The following is a 19,442-nucleotide window of genomic DNA, read 5'->3' as shown; positions in this document are numbered from 1 at the left end:
TCCATTAAACAAGTCCAATCTTATTTTAAATATAAAATATATAGGTAATTATTGTAAAAAGCAACAAATTTCTTAATTATTTTATCTTACATATGAAATAAAATGCAGGAAATCCCTTGTGCATAGGTGACTGGAGTGTTTCTTCTGGAATCATTTTCTTCCCAGTAAGTGAGGACTAAGCACAGATACCATACTTTTGCCTTTCATGGTTAAATTTAAGAGACAAACAATGCAATTGCAAATATAACTTGTGGTCAGTAAGCTGCAAGTTTAGCTCATATAATTACAGGATATATAATCTTTCTTCAAACCTCTTAAAATGTTGTTTGGCTGCTCTAAATAAAAATTCAGTTTCAGTGCAATGTCAGGTTACATTAAGATTCAGCTTTTAGGGTGTGTCACGGGGTTCTGCCTCTCTTCTAACTCTTTGTTTTGTGATCTATTGGATTCTTGCTATATTCATCCTAGTTATACACATGGTTTCATCTCGTCACTTAGACTATGAACATAAAACCAGTTGGACCCTATTGGAGAATTACAGATTCAGAACTCACACTGAAATGAGTTTGGAAACTGTGTTGACAATTACAAGCTCTGGGAAACAGGCTGTCCCCAGATTGCTAGTATTTTCATTCTTCTGGTTTTCAACTACTATGTCATCTTTTGTGTACCAGGCTGTTAATCTTTAATACTTTTCAGTTCAGTCATCTACTATATTGATAGATCTAACTACTGTTCTTCAGAAATGTCCAGGTGTCGTATATTATTAATAGGCATTAGGCGATCTAAAAAATAAAATGCCCGTGCCTTCCCATACATAGGTTTTATATTGTGGAACAGGAAGGTTCTTTTCCCGCTTTTCAGAAACTAAAATCACTTCCTATTGTACAGAAATCTGATGTGAATCTCTAAAATGCTTATGTTGTAGCTTTGGAAATTCCACTTTGGAAAATTATGTTTCTTTGTAAATAAGTAGCATCTGTATACCACCGGGACAGGATTCGTATGGAGGAACAGTCAGCCCACAGCATTTGGAGCTCTTGGGCATTGAGAAACTGGCTCTGGGAGCCAAGTGGGCCTTCAGACGCCCCTGACCTCAGCCGGTGCGCCTGGCAGGCATTCGCCGGCTCACTCCCAGCTCTTCCAGTTCCCTTCATCAGCGCTTGTGCTCTGCTTCTAATCCAAGTTCTAGCTTTCAAACTTGGTCCACAGAAGCACTTGTTAAGACACCACTTAAGACAGCACAATTTTACTCAGTGCAGATGATCTGCTCTCCAGAAAGCCAGAGAACAACTTTTGAACTTGGTATCACTGTGTATTGCGAAGTAGTCTTCGAAGTGCTCCACCACACACTTTGTGAGTCTCTATTGAAATGTGGTTCAGCTCACAGAATTATAAACATTTAAGCTTTTGCCCCTGTGCTCACAGTGATATCCTGCAAAGTTTCCTAAGGAGATTAATGTAAGCTACCTCTAAATATGCCATAGATGATTACTCTAAATTTCAGAGGAAATAAATGCGCGAGACTGGCATTTGAAGCCCTCCGTTTGCAGTGGTGTTTGAGTGTTGCACTGTAAATCACACTCTTCGCATTCTCTCTCTGTTTCTCTTAGGTTTCAGCATTAGGACCCGTGTTAGAGAGTAGTGTGTCTAGGGTTGAGTTTTTCAACAGATAATTTCATAAGGGTAACCTAAAAAGTCAAGCTGATAAAACCTTAGTGATATGGTTACCATAAATGTGAAACAATTTTACTTGAGATTTTATAGAATGATATTATCTTATCATACATGACTTAAACTGCAGTCTTCTAGGCTGAAAAATATTTTTATACATAGTATGCTGCCTTTTTCAATTATCTTACTATGAAACAAAATAATATAAAAGTATACGATAAATGTAGTAGTGTCTTCCTTCGGGCTCCTCTGAGACACAGCCATGAGCTCGTCACCTCAGTCACACACTAGAATTGTCAGTACAGCATATTTTGTTGCCTTTTCTGTAAAAGGTTTTTCCCCAAACAATTATTAAATTTTGCTCTTTAATTTATTGATACACAGGTCAGAGGTGGCTATGACATTTCAGTTCTTCAATCTTCTCAGACTGGACAGCTCACAAGCCCATTTAATAGAATGCATTTAATCTACTTTTATTGGTTAGATTTGTTATTTTTGTTTAATCCATAGTCCTTATTTTTCAAAATTTCTCAAAATTTATATTTCACTGTAACTTTCTGAGCACTTTATTGGTTTTTCATAATATTTGCCCATCTATAAGGATTTGAATTTAAGTCATAAAATCAGCTTTGGTCAGTGCTCAACATTGTTTTCACCTTTGCGTTCTGCAGAAGTCCCTGACATGGAAGCATGAATGGATTCCTAGTCAACTTGCCTGTGAAAAGGGGGCAAGACAGGATGGAGTTCATCAGGAAGCACGCCAACACTGCCGGTAGAGGGGGCTGGACAAAGCAGCACTCCACTGGCTCTACACTTCCACTGGCAAAATTTTTCTTTTGAAATAATACTTCTAAAGATTTAAAGATAGTTTAGTAAAACAGATTTTAATGATTTTCTTTAATTGCTAAAAACATAGTAAAATACACTTATATATAAAACATTGGCCCAGCATCCTTTCACAATGTAAAGAGAAAAAGATTGTACATTTCCTTGTAATGATAAGTATCAAGTAAATAACGCAAACAATGCCGAAGTTGTCTTTAGCCCATGCTGACCTGGGCTGGGAGGGTGCTGTGCTGCGGAAGTGAGCGCTGGAGAATTGCAGCTCTCTGTGGTCCTCCTTCTGTGGCGTGACCCATGTGCCCTACAGTACCATTTAGGAGCACAGACAGACATGCATACGGCTGTTTTAGTAGTTGGATTCCTAATGTTTCGAAGAGAAATCTATTATATGTGAGTGATTTTTTCAATGACTAGCAATCTTACAAAAGCTGTTATGCTGGTTTCCTATACAAGGAGCTTGAGAGCTGTCTAGTCTGAGAAGAGGGAAGAACTGCCCGAAACGATGTGGCCCTCTGCACCGAGACAAACACTGCAGAAAAGAAGCACACTTCCAAATGGTGCTGTGACATGCGGGCCCGGAGGCGGACAGTCCAGAAATCATAAATGAACCCCGTCCATGCTTTTGTGTCTGGTTTTTGGTTCGGGACAGAGATAGCAACAAACACTGACAAGGAAAATCCTCCTGTGTGTATCTAGAAAGGTGGTCTCCCTCCTCCACGGAGGGCCCTGGAAGCTGAGAAACCCTGCACGCACTCGCAGGACCCATGGGCAGCCTCTAGGAAGAGAAGCGCTCAGAGGGAAAGCGGGACCAGCCACAGCTAATCTTCCTCCTTCCTCACACTGTGGAATCCCTTTTCCTTAGACATGTGCTTCTCTTTTTGTCTTTTATCGATTAGTAATGGTGAGAAATATTTTACTCCCTAATAATATAAGAGATTCAAAGCATTAGGGTGGGATAAATCCAATTAGAATTCATGTAAAATAAATAGCTTTTAATGACTATAATTTTATTTCAATGGATTTCACATTTATGTTTTCTTGTCACATTAATAAAACAAATACCTTTTTGGCGTCCCTGATGTCTCCCTGAGGAAAGCTTACCGAATCCTAACTTAATCTCCAGATGAAGACATGAGGAAGGGATGGAGCACAGGTCCTTCACACTCATCTCCACACCCAGCCTCTTCTTCAGTTTATGTTTAGAGGCACGATCACCCTAAGTCCCTACACTGTCCGCAGGAGGTGGGACTCCGAGCCCACCTGCCTCAGCCTTCCTGAGTGCTGGGAGCACAGCTGTGCTTGGCATGCCCAGCTGCAAATGTCAGGTGCTAAGGCAGTGATTCCTAAGAGACAGGCTAGTGGTCAGGCATAGGCCACAAACCACGTAAGCAGCACCAACGTAAAGCAAACACACCAAGTCCCTGGATTTGAACTCAGGCCATGAGCTCAAAGCAGTGTCACCAAACTGCCAGGGACCTCTCTTCAGTTTCCTGTGACTGTTCCTGCCACACATTCACTTTTGTTTCTAAATACAATGTCTTATGAATTTTTGAGATCATAACTACTTGGGCCAGCCAGATAGCTCAGCAGACTAAAATGCCTGCTGAGGCAGACACAGGGACCGTGGTTCAATCCCAGGCATGCTGTGCCTGCCCTGCCCTAGGGCAACTGAGATGGTGATTGAGACTGGGCGTGGTGGTGCGTGCCTGTAAGCCCAGCTCTTGGGAGGCTGAAGACACGAGGATCACCATGAGTCCAAGCTGTGTGGTGAGCTCCTGTAGACCCTGTACTACATACACAAAAAATAAATAAAATCATAACAACTTGTTAATTAGCAGTTGAAGTGGACAGTTTGAGAAAATATTTTCTACTTCCTGCACTGAAAAAACTAGAGGATGTAACATACGAGGCTAGTACAGTCTCTGCACGATGCCTGGTATTCATGATGCCTGGTATTCACGATTTTTATAGTCTGTTGAGAAGGTCTCAGTTGCTTTAGGGAAAGTCTGCATGCTCATTGTGGTGACGTGTGTGTGTGTGTGTGTGTGTGTGTGAGTGTGTATGTGTGGCATCAGTGAATTTCATGTTGCATGGTGATGCAGGGTATTTCTAATCTTTATTGTTTTCTTCCTTTCATGTGAACTGGTAGTCACAATCCGTGAAAGGAATTCAGGAATAAAGTAGCAAAGGTCCTGTACAATAGTATCTCTTGATATTGGGGGCTAAATCAAACACACTGTGCTCTTAATTTGAATAGCACCCTCCACTGGTCCAGGACTTTCCAGCGCCCTGGTATCACTACTGACAGCCCGGTGACCGTCTGATGTCTTTAGTGGTTCATTGTTTCTTTTCAGTTCAACCAGCCTTTGCCAAACACCATGACTGATTGCTGGACCTAACAGGCTTTCAGCCATGACCTTTGGCCTCACATCGCTGATGCTGAGTGAACAGTTTTCCCCCAAATGGCAGGGCCAGCCCGCTGCTCTCCAGAGCCCACCGGAACCCAGCTCCTTCAGGAAGGCCAGGCCAATGCTTACCCAAGCCCGTGGTAACCCACCAAGCTTTAGGGCTTTCTTTTGTGTTCTCCTGGCATCTGAAATTTAATCCTTGCATACTGTTTCTAGATAAGATATTCATATCTAATTCCAAAATGTTGTTAACTGGTACAATATTTCACATGTAAACATAGTAGAAATGGTTTATCCCTGATGTCTCCCTGAGGAAAGCTTACCGAATCCTAACTTAATCTCCAGATGAAGACATGAGGAAGTCGGCCAAGGAGCTCACTGCGGGACTGCCATCTGCACGGGGAGACCCTACCGCCCTCTGTGTGCACAGTGAGCATGCCATGCTCAGAGTATGGAAGACACAGCAAATTTTTCTCCAAACCATTTGGGAAAGTTGAAAGCCAAGGTTGTGTCAAAGCTGTACGAGTAAATGTAGATTTATGAAATGTAATTCACAGAGACCTTTCTACGTGAAAGTACAGGGCACCGTTTACTGGTCATTTGGGCATCACAAACACGATGTTCCCTCCTAGCTGTCACGCGTCAGTGGCCAGGTGATGCCGTTCACGTCCACTTCGTCGGAGGCGAGTAGGCTTCACAGCCGAGTTTGCGCTGCTGCTGCATGAAGCTGCGCACCGCGTCTCTCGCCGGCCTCCGCGCTGGCTCTGAGTGGTCTTCCCTGCTTTCTACTGAAAGTGTGTGGCTGAAAGACAAATACATTCTTACTACACTAAACAGGATACATTTTTATAATATAATCTTTATGTAGCTTTGATAGCGCAAAATCAAAGTCAGGCTACAAGACAGTGTTTCAGCAGAGCCCAAGTCAAGGTAAACAGCCCCTAAGAAGGTGTCACCACCCTGCGGTGACCGAAGTGTGAATGATGACGCAAGATGCTTTGTAAATAACAAGGTGAGCTAGATGCTGTAAACTAAATCTAACCCATTTGATCGACTAATTGGTTGATTTTAATACTGCCCATGAAAGCCAGGGCCTTCACACTGAGATGCATGATAAGTCCTCTCCTTTTAAATTTTATTTTGAATAAAATGCAATTTACAATTTCAGTAAGTTATCCAGGCTGGGCTTCAACTTGTGGTTCTCCCACCTCAGCCTCCCAGAGGCTGAAATTATAGTCTCCCACTACCACATCTGGATGACATGCTTCCTTTAGAAAAATGATATTACTCTGTTTATAAGCAGTGACTGTAATTAAAATGGATAAAATACTTTAACTGCACTGTTTATTATTATTATTATTATTATTATTATTTTAATTTTTAGGGAAGGGTCTACAGGGTGTTCAGGGTCTCACTACTAGATCGGACTCCTAGTGATCCGCCTGTTTACATCCTTGCAAGAGCTCGGATTACAGGTGCGCGCCACCATGCCCAGTCTCACTCGCCTTCTCGGTGCTCCCTGCGGGTGGTGCCAGCACGGCAGGCCCGGGATCAAATCCCTGCCCCTGCGCCTGCTTGCAGGTGCTTTAATCCGCTGAACTATTGACTGGCCCTTTACATTGTCTTTAAAATGGTTAAGTAATGAAATGTTAATTTGTTTGGTACATTATCATGAAAGTTCTTTTTATGTTTGTTTTGTACATATATACATGTGTGTATGTATATATGCATGTATGATATATAGATGTATATATTAAAAAGAAAGAATAAAACAGATCTAGAAAAGAAAGTTTAATCACTCCTAAAGTTTAATTACTGTTTCTCTGGGAAAATCTCTTTTCTCTGTCTATTTCTTTTCAGCTCAAAATGTATTGTGTTGTAGAAGAACTGCATCAGGTCAAGCTCATGTTTCTTGAGTTTCAAAATTTGTGGGTAGGTTTTTAAGGTCTATAATCCTTATTCCCTTTTTTGTTTTAAAGACACAACAAAACAGTACAGAATTTCAAGGCAAGGTGTTAGGAAGTTAACTATAGTTATTACAGTGCACGTTGTTGTCTTCAAAGTATTGCTCATGTTACAAGATATAAGCATGCAAAGTTGATCAAACCGTACACGCACTAACTGTTCCCTCCAGTGAACTGATAGAAATTGGCAGCAGCATTGTCTTAGCTATCTTGACCCTTACGTGAAATAACTCAGGCTCAGTCTACTTTTTCCAAAGTAGTAGGTTGTTTTTACCAGGTGAAATCCCCAAGCAAGTTGGACAACACCCACACTGGTCCAAATCCTGTCCAAGATGACCCGCACATAGATGTCATGCAGTGTCAAATGACTGTGAAAGCTTTCAAATGGCTATTTTCAGGTTTGATGTTGTTTAGGGCGTGGTGACCAATGGTATCCCGACTGCCAGCCATCCCCAGCTACACTGTGATTTGAGCTGCTCGGGAAGCCAGTGTCTCAGTGACTATGGCCGACTACAGCGGCATAACTGAGGCTGTACACTCATTCTTAATTCCTGTTTTCAGCTATAATAAATGGCAGTTAAGCATTTGCTTACTGAGAAAATACTACACTACTAATTTCCTCTTTTGCACTTAGAAAACGAGAAACAAAAACAGCATAAGCATTCAATTGGGAATGATAGAGAAACACTAGCTGACCAACTTGTGGTTCAGAGTATAAATTTATAAGAGGTTAGACCTGAGGAAAACCAGCATGACCCGTAGTCCTTAAGGAGGAATTGCTACTGGCCCTGCAGGCTCATGCCTGCAAGCTCATTGCTTGCTGTTGACCAAATCAAAAGAGGACATTTATCTTGGTAAAAGGGAAAAGGAAAGCCAGCTCCCACTGAACAAGTTTTCAGGGCAGAGATAGAAGGAGGCCATATAAATGTCAAGGCAAGATAATTATCTTTGGTTGTCATGTGGCCATGCTATTAATTAGGTAATCAGGATAGAAGAGCCATCAGAGGAATTTAATATAGAGAAAATAGAGCAGAGAATTAGTCTGAGCCTTGGCTTTCCTGATGTTACAATTAAGCAACAGAAATAAAGAAGCTACTATATTCAGAAAGAATTTAGCTACAAGGACTAAAACATCCAAAGCTGCACAGTAAACTGGGCAGCAACATTTCTCAAACAATAATTTTCTTCTGCTTTGCAGTCCCAGTGGTCATTGTCATTACAGCAATGAAGACAGTCAGGGACATCACTTAAAGGAATGTGTGTGTCCCTCTGAACTTTTAGCTAGATAAGTCTGAATTTCACCTACTATTTTCAGTCAGAAAAGCGTATCCTTTATTTCTGTAGTTCTCCATTCACCATAAAATAGAGAAAACATTCTTAGCTGCCAGACTACATCAGAACAGAAATTGGACTAAGTTTGGCCTTGGGACTCTCATTTGTCGGTCTCTGCCTTAGAAGAATGAAAAACATTTCACAAGAACTCAAATGTTTCCAAAGCCCCAACTGGTAGAAATTATAAGCAACTTGAAGTGCAGCAACAGGCCCTCTCTACAAGCACGTTTCACTTGCATGTGCAGCTCTGTGTGGACTTCCTCAGGAAGAGACACTCTGGTCTCCTAGAAGAGATGGGGAAGGGTTATTGGAAACTCTGGGGCCACTGCTGAGTTTGAAGACATCAGTTTTGGAAAAGATGATATAATGAAAGGCTCTTGGAAGTCTGAGTGGTTGCAATGGATGTTTGAGAAGTAAAACTGAGGTTTTAGAAAGCTTTTCAAATGTCTGAAGAAAGAAGGTAAATGATTTACACATAAAGCAAATGAATCCAGTTAATGTTCTTTATAGTTTATTTCCCAAGTTTTTGGGAAAGGTGTGTGTTTGAGTGATTTGAGACTTCATGCAGTCATGAACGGATGGTACTGCGAGCCTTTCAGAGAGGAAAGAATAAAGGATAAATCTCCAGAATGAGAAAGAAGGATCCAAGCCAAGAACTCACTGAGCTGTGTGCAGAGGAGTGGGTGGCGCCTGCAGACACGGCCAGTCCTTCCCAAGTCGCGCAGAGCGTGCCACGTGGAGGAGGCAGATGAGGAAAGAATGATGGGGCCTGGGAGACTGCGAGCAAAGCAGTCACAGTAAATAAAAGTGACAAAGTACTAATGAAGACCAGGTACCACGACATTATAGTAAGGTGTAAACTTAAACTTTCCCCTAGTAACATGCTTTGTAATCCTTTAAAGTTTGGGGACAAGGTAATGAATATGCAGGAAATGTGGTATAATATGGAAATAACCCAGTGGGACTAAGCTCTAATTATGCACTAGAATTATCTTCTTCTATTGACTCATCTTCATTAACTTTAATATCTTATTAATCCCTTTCTCTCTCAGTGGAGTATGTTCCTACAGAATGTGACTTAATGACACTTTGATATCATTCCTGACAGCTTTCTTCTTCAGTATATATTATCATAATCTTATTTTTGTCTCTGATATTTTTATCTTCTTTTTAATCCATTAAAAGTCTAATTCATCGACAAAATTGTTTTTCAATTCTCTTGCACAGAAATAAATATTAATCTATGTAATCTGAAAAATATGCATTCTATTATTAAATGGGATTTAATAGGCTGTCATCTGAAATAATGACATAAAATAATGCAAAGCAAATCCAGCGTGACTGTCAGAAACTTTTAATAGCTTTGTAGATATGGTTGGAAGTCAGGTCAGCGATGCCTTCCAGCAGCAGCAGCAGGAGGTAGAAAACGATCCCCAGCGGGGACTTTATTTACTGTGGAGAAGTTTGTGGAGCACAGAGCAGGGAAAAGCCTGGTCCTGTGGTTACTCAGTTGGCAGGTCTGCGGTCATTCACACTCCTCACTGCTTGGCAAGTTTGTTGGCAGATTTCACACAACAGCGAAGAATTTGTAAACAGCTTCCCTACATTCTAAGCCTTCATCAAACTTAAGTCCCACTTCCCCTCTGGACGCCTCTCTGGTGCTCATGTCTCGCAATCTTTGAACTGCCGCAAAGTTCTCATCTGCAACACTGAGAGCGCTGCTGGAGTGAAGGCTTCCGCGGATGTGAGGAGTGAGACTGGGCGAGCGCTGTCCAGAGCAGGTGCTGAGTGCAGACTGCCTCCTGGGGCTCCGCGGGGTCACTGCCCCCCCCCCGCGCCCCTTATCGTGGCTGCGTGCGCTCCACCCGCAGGGCTCATTCCCTGCCTGAAGCGCTGCTGGTGGGTCTTGCGCCGACGAGAAGCGAAGCTCCGCAGAGCAGAGCGCCAGGGCCGCTCGCTGAGCAGGAGCCTTGGCCTGGACCTTCACTGTCGCAGGCGCTCTAGACTCCCCTGGAGTTGGCTCCAGTGTTTGGAAAGCGTAGCAACAGGCCGCAACTCTCTCAAAGCCCTCTTGTATTTAGGTTATTTTCTATATTTTATGCAAACAGAACAAACACCTGCAGTAGCTGTGCCAGTGATACTCTGATGTAGTTACTATTACAAGCGGCGATCTGCTTTCAGTATTATTTCTAAATAAAAATGAAGGCGTAGTGAAATTTGAAAGGAAAGTGGGGCCAGCTTTGTGAAATGGGCTTAAAATGCTACCCAGCGTTGTCTCAAACTCCTTGAATCAAGAGATTCTCCTGCCTCAGCGTGGTCATGTGCTACTGTGACCGGCTTTGAAAGTGTTATTGATTTGTTTCATGTTTATTAAGTGAAGATAGCTAATGGTATCTGTCCAGAAGCACTAATATTCTATTAAACTAAGACATAATTTAGCTTATGAGATAACTGGATTATGCAAATCAAATAAATTAGATATTAATCATTAATATGCAGATCTAAATAATAAATCAAGTGAAACATTGAAGTAATTGTTTACCATTTCATCATTATTATTATGTAAATAGGTATTTATCATTGCACATATATCTAATTTGCAGTTCAACAAATGTTTCTTCTTAGTGGATTTTCTAACTATAAACTGTGAGGATCACTAATCAATTTTAAAAATGAAGATATAAATCATGAGTTAACTAATATTTTAAATTTACATCTGCTTATAACGTATCACCCAGCACGAATCACAAAAACTGATGAATCCCCTTAACAATCATTTACTGAGAAAATCAAAGAAGGAATTAGAACTTTTGTGTCCGTGGTTGTTTTGAGTGACCGTCTACTAAGAACTCTGTGATCCCTGCAGAACGCAGCTCTGGAGCACAGGCCTGGGGACAATGGAAGGGCTTCGGGCAGCTTCACCTGGACAAACCGAGGACGCGGGCTCAGAGCGGGGCTGCCTGGCCGCGCGTGCTGGTCTCTCCTTCCCCGGGCTGGCGGCTGCAGTTCCTGAGGGACGGGCGGACTCGCTGCCCTGTCCACTCCCGCGAGCACTCGCCGCACTCCGCAAGGCGCTGCAGGCCAAGCGTCCTGTGCTCTGCGGAAGAAGCTTGAGACCAGAAAAAGAGGAGAGACACTGGCTTTCTTGTGCAATTATGAAATTGTCCAGCTACAAACAAGTGGGGAAAACCAAAGGCAGCGCATTTCTTTAGAAAAATCATTCAGGGTTCCATCCCTGGCGCCGCCTGTCGCCCCGGCCGCGCCACCAGGCGTGCTGAGCCGGAGATGGAGTCTGGGCGTGGCCTGTAGTCCCAGCACTAGGGAGGCAGAAATCTGGAGGATCTACGAGTCCGCGCTGCATAGTGACACACGGGGGGGGGAGGGGCACTTATAAAAAGAGAAGTCAGTAAACAAGGATGTGAAATTCACCTGCCAGGGACCTCATTCGCATCGACTTCTCTGAGTGGTGAGAATTAATGGCTCTGTTTTATTTAAAACTTTCTGTAGCTCTATTTAACGCTGAAGGCTGAACGTAGCACAGCACCAAGCGTGAATTTCCCTTGGACGTTCTCCTGCCTGCGCTTCAGTCTCACCCGTGGTATCTGTCACCTTCTGTCTCCCGCTGCAGGGTGAGGTGTGCCCCAGAGCTGAGCGAGATGAGGTCCAGCGGTGTGTGTGGGCCTCGGCCGTCAACGTCAAGGACCGGTTCATTTACGCCGCCCAGCCGACTTTGAACAGAGTCCTGATTGTGGATGTGCAGTCCCAGAAAGTGGTGCAGGTAGGAGCGAACGGCTGCTGCTGTTACCCTCGTCCATTGCCGTCTGGTCGTGTTAGTGATTGTTTGCCTGAGGAGGCGGCCCACATCCTCTGCCCGCTTTCCCGTCCCCGAGGCTGGAGGGCCAGGCAAGCCACTTGGTTTTACCAAACCAGATTCGTGAACACACCACAGCCGTCGAACCCTGCTCCCCTGGACGGCCTTTGCTGTTTGTGTCCAGAGCAGAGGCCACGGAGACACTGACGGGCTCTTCGGTCAGCCTCCCAGAACCAGGGTGAGGTCACCCTGGGCTTCACTCTTAGCAAAAGCTGTGGCAAGTGCAGACTTCCTAGAAAACAGCCACTGAGAAGCCTGCTCACTAGTGGCAAAGCAGCTGGTACGCGCCTCGCTCAGCCATGGGGGAGTGTGTGGCCTCCGCTCACCCTGCTCCCAGGGCTGAGTGCCACCGCAGCCGGACTCACTTCCTTGGAAAGGCTGCAAGTGCCAGGGGATAATGGTCGCTTATGATGTATCGTGAGAATAAATATTGCTGTACTTGCCTCTCTGGCTTCGGATTTCGAGACTGCTGACTCCCCAGCAAGTTGGCTTCAGTTCCCCTTTCAGCTCAAGATAGGCCAGTGCGAGTTATAGACTTCATATAGTCTGGCGTGGTGAAGACTTCTGCCAGCAGCTTAATATTCATATTTCAGGAAAACTCAGGTCAGCCTTTTCTCTCTCTCTCTCTCTCTCTCTCTCTCTCTCTCTCTCTCTGTATTTAAGACAGGGTCTGCAGCGTGTTCAGAATCTCCCTATGTAGATACCACTCACAGCGATTCCCCTGTTTACAGCCTCCTAATGGCTCAGATTATAGGCTCGTGCCACCGTGCCCAGTCCCAATTGTCATTTCAGCCCGCCCGGGAGGCAGGGCCAGCATGGCACACTGGGGATCAAACCCTCGTCTCGGTATGTGCTTAGGCAAGTGCTTTAGTCCGCTGAGCTATCAGGCCGGCCTAGGTTGGTCTCTAAATTCAGATTGAACTAGAAACTTACACTCACTGCACACGTATTTCTACTAAATATTCAATGGAGAGAAATGCTGCTATCACTGATCATTCATAAAACCTCACTTTCAGATGATGACGTCAAACTGCAAACTAGAAAAAGTGGATCACAGTGTTCAAGTGCTGTAGTCATGGCCACATAAGTTGTGTTACTTTCAGAGTGTCCATTATGATCATTAAATTCTACAACAGTGCTAAGGAAGGTATAAGATTTATTTAACATGAAGTCTCATGGGAGAAAATCTGTATATATGCAAGGTTGCAAAGCTTCCAGTACAGCTGGTAATTGTAAAAGACACTTGACATGAATCCTATATATGAAAGCAGTGTGTGAAAGCGTTCATCATACCTGGTGTTTGCAAAAGACAAAATAACTCATATTGGACGGAAACCATAGGTGTGTAAAATGCATGAGCAAGCATTATTATTATTATTTATTATTATTATTGTTATTATTTTGGTCAATAACTGGAGAGAAAGTTTATGAGCTTAGTTTGATAATCCTGTGAAAGTTTCTCAAGTAATGGAAGCATATACGACTAATTAATACAATATGCTTGATGCAAGTATTTCTCCACAAAATTTCCATAAAAATGCAGTCCCAAATAAAAATATCTGAATGCACATATATTATGTATATTTTTAGAAAGTCACTTAAGTATGTGGATTATGTTTCTACAGTATTTAATAAGCTATATTGAACTGCCAAAAAATAGATTTATTTAGATACAATTATAGCTGTACAAAATTTTCAGCTTAGAATCTAGCATGTGCAAATTTGTAGGTTTATTGGAGTGGGCCTCCATAGAGTCTCCTCGTGTCTTTGTTATCAAAATGCTAAATATTATCACTTTGAAGCAAGAGTTATACAGATTTTTGTTACCACATACAGTTGCCAGATTTTGAAAATTATGTAAGTGGAAACATATATTATTCAAGGTTTCAGTATGATTATTTGTGCTCTGCATTATGGTTGCAAGTCATATAGTTTCTGCTCGTCTTATTCTTCCTTTATTGCTATAAGAAAATTGACTATAGCTGATTATCAATAGTTGTGGATTTCTGTATTTGTAAATTCATTTGCTCTTTAAAAATTATTTATAACTTCAGAATTTATATTCATGGCACCTTGTAATCACGTGTGAACATTCACAGAGTAATACAACGTTTTCTTCAGGCACACGTACTCCAGCTGGAGTAACGGGCTCCTCGCTGCTCATGCCCTGTGCGCTCGGGAGCAGCTCTGGGCGCAGCAGTGGCTCTGAGCACGCACTGAGGTGCCTGCTGTAGCCCTTGCCCACCTGACTTCATGCTCGCCTCAGGAAACAGACATTAAAGACTAAGCAACTGAGCAGCATTTTAGTAGGCAGAAAAAGCGGAAGTGCATACCCAGTCAAAGACTCAAAAAGGACCTAGGAAGTTTACACCCTGGCCTGATCTTCAACACATAGCTTTCAACATTAAAAGTAAATAAAAACCATTGTAAAAAATCCTACTTTGAGGAAGGAGAATAAGTTTTCCATAGTTAACATTAGAAGATTTGAATGTGTAATCTTCAGCAAATGATCACCAGGCAGGCAAAGGCAGAAGAAAGTCTACTTTTTAAGAAGAAAAACAAAACTAATCAATAGAAGCTTTCTATTAGAAATATCCAAGGTATGTCTACTAGACAGACATGAGGGTAACTCTTAAAGATGCTCAACAAAATAAAGATGTGGAGGTCAAGAAAACCATACATGGAAATATCCGTAGGTGAAGAAAACCAAGTAGAAACATCGACAAAGGAGTAAAAAGCCCAGAACAAAGAAAATAAAAAAGGAAGAAGGAAGGAAGGAAGAAAAAAAGAAAGAAGGAAAGAAGGAAGGAAGGAAGGAAGGAAGGAAGGAAGGAAGGAGGGAAGGAAGGACCCCAGGATCTGAGAAGTGCAGTAGTTGAAAGGAAATTTTCATCAGGTGTTGTAGTTAAGGTTTGCAAGGGAAACAATCCTGGCCACATAATTTACGGATTATTTTATGACCATCACCCAGAGAATTCTGTATAAAGTGCAGGAAATCTGTCCACATACTAGAGACCCAAAGAATCCAGCTGAGGGCCTGGATCCCACAGCAATGTCTTGCCTAAGTCCAACTGAAGACCTTGAGACCATGATATTCCCCGGACAAGTCCCACTGGGGGCCTAGAGCACATAACAATGTCTCGCTCAGGGTTGTTCCAAGGACCTGAGCTGGAAAGGCCCAAAGATCAGTGGTGGAAGCCAGGAAGTCTGTGCTAGTAGGTTGGAGGATCTGCCCTGGAGCCAGGAAGCGATGCTCAAGGTAGGACCGGAGTTCCCCTGAAGAGAACCACAACCATCTTCAGTGACAACGAAGTCCAGAACTCCTCTGACGATGAGTCCCTACTAGAAAAGCCAGTGCAACAAACATTTTCAGGACACTGAACAGTGCGACATCTTCCTCTCTGGAGCCAGGAAGTAATGCTTTAAAGTGAGGACCAGCGCTCCCTCAGTGAACCACAGCCATTCTCAGTGACAACAGGGTCCCTGGCTCCTCCTATGATGAGAACAGCTGAGTTCCTGTCAGAAAAGCCAGCATGACAAGCTCCTCCGGGAGAACCAGCAGCCCCAGGAGAAGCAGCGTCTCCCAACATCTTCTCTTCCTCAGTTCTCCCTTTTATCTTGCTGGCAACAATCCTCAGGCAGGCCTCCTGCGCCCAGCACCATGCTATGTCAGTTCAGCTAGGTGTTACCAGTTGACCGCCAGTTGACAAGCCACCATGCTAGCGTGGTGAACACCCCGTAATCAGCATCTGGAGCCTACGACAGGGTTGCTGAGAGCTCATGGCCATACTGGGCTATATGGTGAGTTCAGAAGCAGCCTGAACTATTTGATAGAAACTTCTCACATAAAACAGAATAAAACAAAACAACAATAAATTCCACTAGAGAAATTTAAAAACAGGTTTGTACAGGCAAAAAATAAATAAACATGAAGATAGGACGGAAGCCACACAGTCTGAGCTACAGAATGAAAATATTGAGAAAAAGTAATTGAAGCGTAAGGGACCCGTAGAACATTGTTAATCTATCGTGCTTACAGTTGGTGAAAATTCCAGAAGAAGAGAGAAAAAAAAGGACAAGCAGAATATTTGGGGAAATAACAGCTGAGCACTGCTCTGGTTTGATAAAAGACATAATCACTCACATCTCAATGAACTCAAAGTAAGATGAACTCAAACTGACCAACACTCAGACACATTATGCTTAATTTTCAAAAAACAAAGGTTCTTGAAAGACAAAAATAATACATACCAGACTACTTCTTTAGCAGCTAGTTTCTTAAAAAACTATGGGAGTCACATGATAGTGAACCAAAATAGAAAGAGATAAAAAACACAAAACTCTGCACCAAGAATCGATACTCAACAAAAGTGTCCTTCAAAAGTGGATTTGCAGACAGTGGAGGTGTGAACGTTTGTTCCTTCCTGCTCTTCTTGCTTGACAACAAATGCTGGAGCCGGAGTGTCGAAAACAAAGCCACAGGCTGATGGAAGTGAAACCATGGGTGATTGTAAAAATAGTGGTACTGGAACAATGCTTTAACTCCCACATTATGGTTTTCTCCTCTTTTTTTTTCTTTTTTTACAAGATTTAAGAAAGTAGCGCATTTAGAAGAATTATTGAGTTGCATTTTGGGACAGGCAATCTATAAAAATGTACTTTTGTGATATCAGCAACTAAAAGACATGGAGAAACAAAAAGTAATTCTTCAATGCTGCAGAAAATAAAATTAATATAAATTCATACTGATACCAAATTTTAGGATGTTAATTTTAATTATCATGGTTAAAACAATATAGCTCTAGACTATATATGAAAGGAAACTAATTGGAAAGGAAATTTAATATTTCACCATAAAGTAAAACAGAAAGAAGGCAGTAGCATAAGCAAGGGGAACTGCAAGGCTCATGGAAAACAAATGTCCAAATGATACCGCTTTACCTCACCACACCAGGAGCCACTTTAGCATGAACATAGTAAGCTGTTTAGTCAAAGAACAGATGTTGGCAAAATAGTTTTCCAAGAACTGTTTCAACTATTCTCTTAAAATATAAGTAAGATTGGATTTATTTTATAAACAAGAGAAATACAGAATACAAATGAAAGATTCACTTCAGATACAGTGACTCCAAGAGATTGAAAAGGAAAGGATAGAAAAGATGTCCCATATAATACTTGGTGACCTAAAAAGAGTGACAGTGGCTACTGTAAGCTCCGCCCTCTGCATCAGCAGCTGACTGAAGAGAGAGTGGGAAGGTCAGCTAGAAAAAGAGGCTACAGCACAGTTATGTCACAGCTGGGCCCAACAGATACCCAAGAGGCTCTCCAAGTGCACACTGCATAGCTGTCATTGTAGACCATATCAGACCTCAAGTCTGACTCATGGACAAGATCCAAACATTGGTCAACCTTTAGCTAGGTGAACTAAGAAAAGCAGGAAATTCTCGAATTAATAAGATCAAAAATGAAATTCAGGACATTACTACTGACTACAAAAACTGAAACAGGATATTAAGTGAATACTATGATCAGCTGTATGCTGAAAAATTGTATACCCTAAATAAAAAAGAACCAGGGTTCTTTGACAATCTTCCCTTACATGTAAGTATTCACTAGTTATTTTCTATGTATTCTGTCATATGAGCGTAAAGTTACCTTTGGAATGCATTTGTATGATGTTAGACTGCTACCCCTATACAGCTCCATCACGCTTGGTGTGCTGGAAACTTGTTCCCTTCGAACAGTGCATGCCCTGCACACTCTGGCAGACACCGCACTGTGACTCCAAGGTTGTGCATATTACCTGGAACTCGGACAGAGAGAGTTCATTGTGCAGGACAGCATGGAGATGCCTCAGAACACTAGAAACAGAACTCCCTCACGTTCTTCCATGGTTTTTCCTAATTTGAAACAACATCTAAAATAATAGATTGGGGCTGGGGAGATAGCTCAGTGGAATAAGTGCTTGCCTGGCAAATGTAATGTCCTGATTTTGATCCCTGGTACCACAAAAACAATAAAATAAAATAAAATGATAGATTGTATAGACTTCAATATCAAGCCCTTGGTGTACTAGGGAATTACACTAATGACTTGAATTTGAAAACCATTTAAAGAACATATATATTATTGATCAAAGGACTAAATTTTTAAGACTTTTGATTCAAAGCTTTCTTCATGCTGAAGGACATATGAACTTAAACCTACAAAGTTAATTTTGTAAGAACTTGGATATCCTTTCTGGATCTGACCAACTTTCTCAGCTGAGGCCAAATTCCAAGTCCACTTGCATTGCAGCCAGTGTGCCGCCCGCCCTGTGTTTGTGCCTCTTGACTTCTTGCTTTCTTCTCACCTGCATGTAAATGTAATGAAGCAGCTGGACACAATGACTTTAACCACAATCTAGCTAATTTTCTCCTAACTGGTATAGAAAACACAAAAGGATTATCTACACTGAGCATTTGGAAATGGAACAAAGAAGTAGAGAAGCGAGTGGCTTGTTCTGGAAACACCCAAGAACCCTGCTGCGGTGACTTCCATTTGCTTTCTCAATCTTTTTATTACCCCAGTTCAAGTATGTCCTTAGTATTTCATCCTTGTACAATTGATGAAACTGTATTTCTCACATTATCTTTTGCTTTGTTTGACTGTGTAGACCGGCATTAATTATATTTTTCTGTCTGCACAGATTTAAGCTTTAATCTGCTTGGCTACTTTATTATTTTCATAATGACTAATACTCCCTGGACAAGAAAGGCTTTCTAAGTTTTGTCTTCAGCTATTAGCATTGGGGGACCACTTGTATCCTCAGCTGAAAGGTCCAGTGTGTCAGTGGAGTCCCTGAACTTGGTGTTGCATTGAGCATTTGGAGGCTTCAGGTGTTGTTTTCTGTGGGGACGGCACAAGGATGTCTGTGCATGAGCCAGTACGCAGCCAGCCTCCTGTGGAGCTCGGGCAGGCTCTGCTGGGATGCAGAGTGGCACGTCAGAAGTGCCCCAGGAGCCACCCAGGCTGCCGCCCCTGGCACACTATCTGGAGAATTTGCATCATTAGTTTCAATGAGCTTCTTTAATTAGGCAGCCAGGCTTCCCTGTCAGCCTGAGAAGCAGGCTGGGCCTCACCATCCTCCACGTTGGCCTCAGCTCCAGGTGCCCCTCTCTGCGGCTCCCAACGGTATTGTGTTTTTCTAAATGAGCCATCTTTAAAACATTTTATGCATCAGGTTGATGAGCAGTGTAGCATGCATTTTTTTTCAAAGTTTTATTGATAAACAGCAATGAGACAGTTTCAAATCAAATCGGAAGTACAGATTCAACAAATAATACACTGCATATATTCTTCTTAGTGGTT

The 19,442-nt window shown here is 42.3% G+C and overlaps 1 protein-coding gene across 1 annotated transcript in view; it reads left to right on the top strand.

Annotated features, from left to right (window-relative positions):
• Positions 1-19,442, top strand: part of Fstl5 (follistatin like 5) — a gene marked incomplete at its 5' end in the record, with an annotated part of 578,391 nt that overhangs the window by 487,687 nt on the left and 71,262 nt on the right. Inside the window, one exon of the mRNA XM_023705749.1 lies at positions 11,850-11,999. Coding sequence (XP_023561517.1) covers positions 11,850-11,999 — 150 coding nt within the window. The remainder of the gene's footprint in view (positions 1-11,849; positions 12,000-19,442) is intronic.

Source organism: Octodon degus, unplaced genomic scaffold, assembly GCF_000260255.1.
Source record: "Octodon degus isolate 3935 unplaced genomic scaffold, OctDeg1.0 scaffold00228, whole genome shotgun sequence".
NCBI lineage: Eukaryota > Metazoa > Chordata > Mammalia > Rodentia > Octodontidae > Octodon > Octodon degus.
This window is presented reverse-complemented; position numbering and strand designations above follow the sequence as displayed.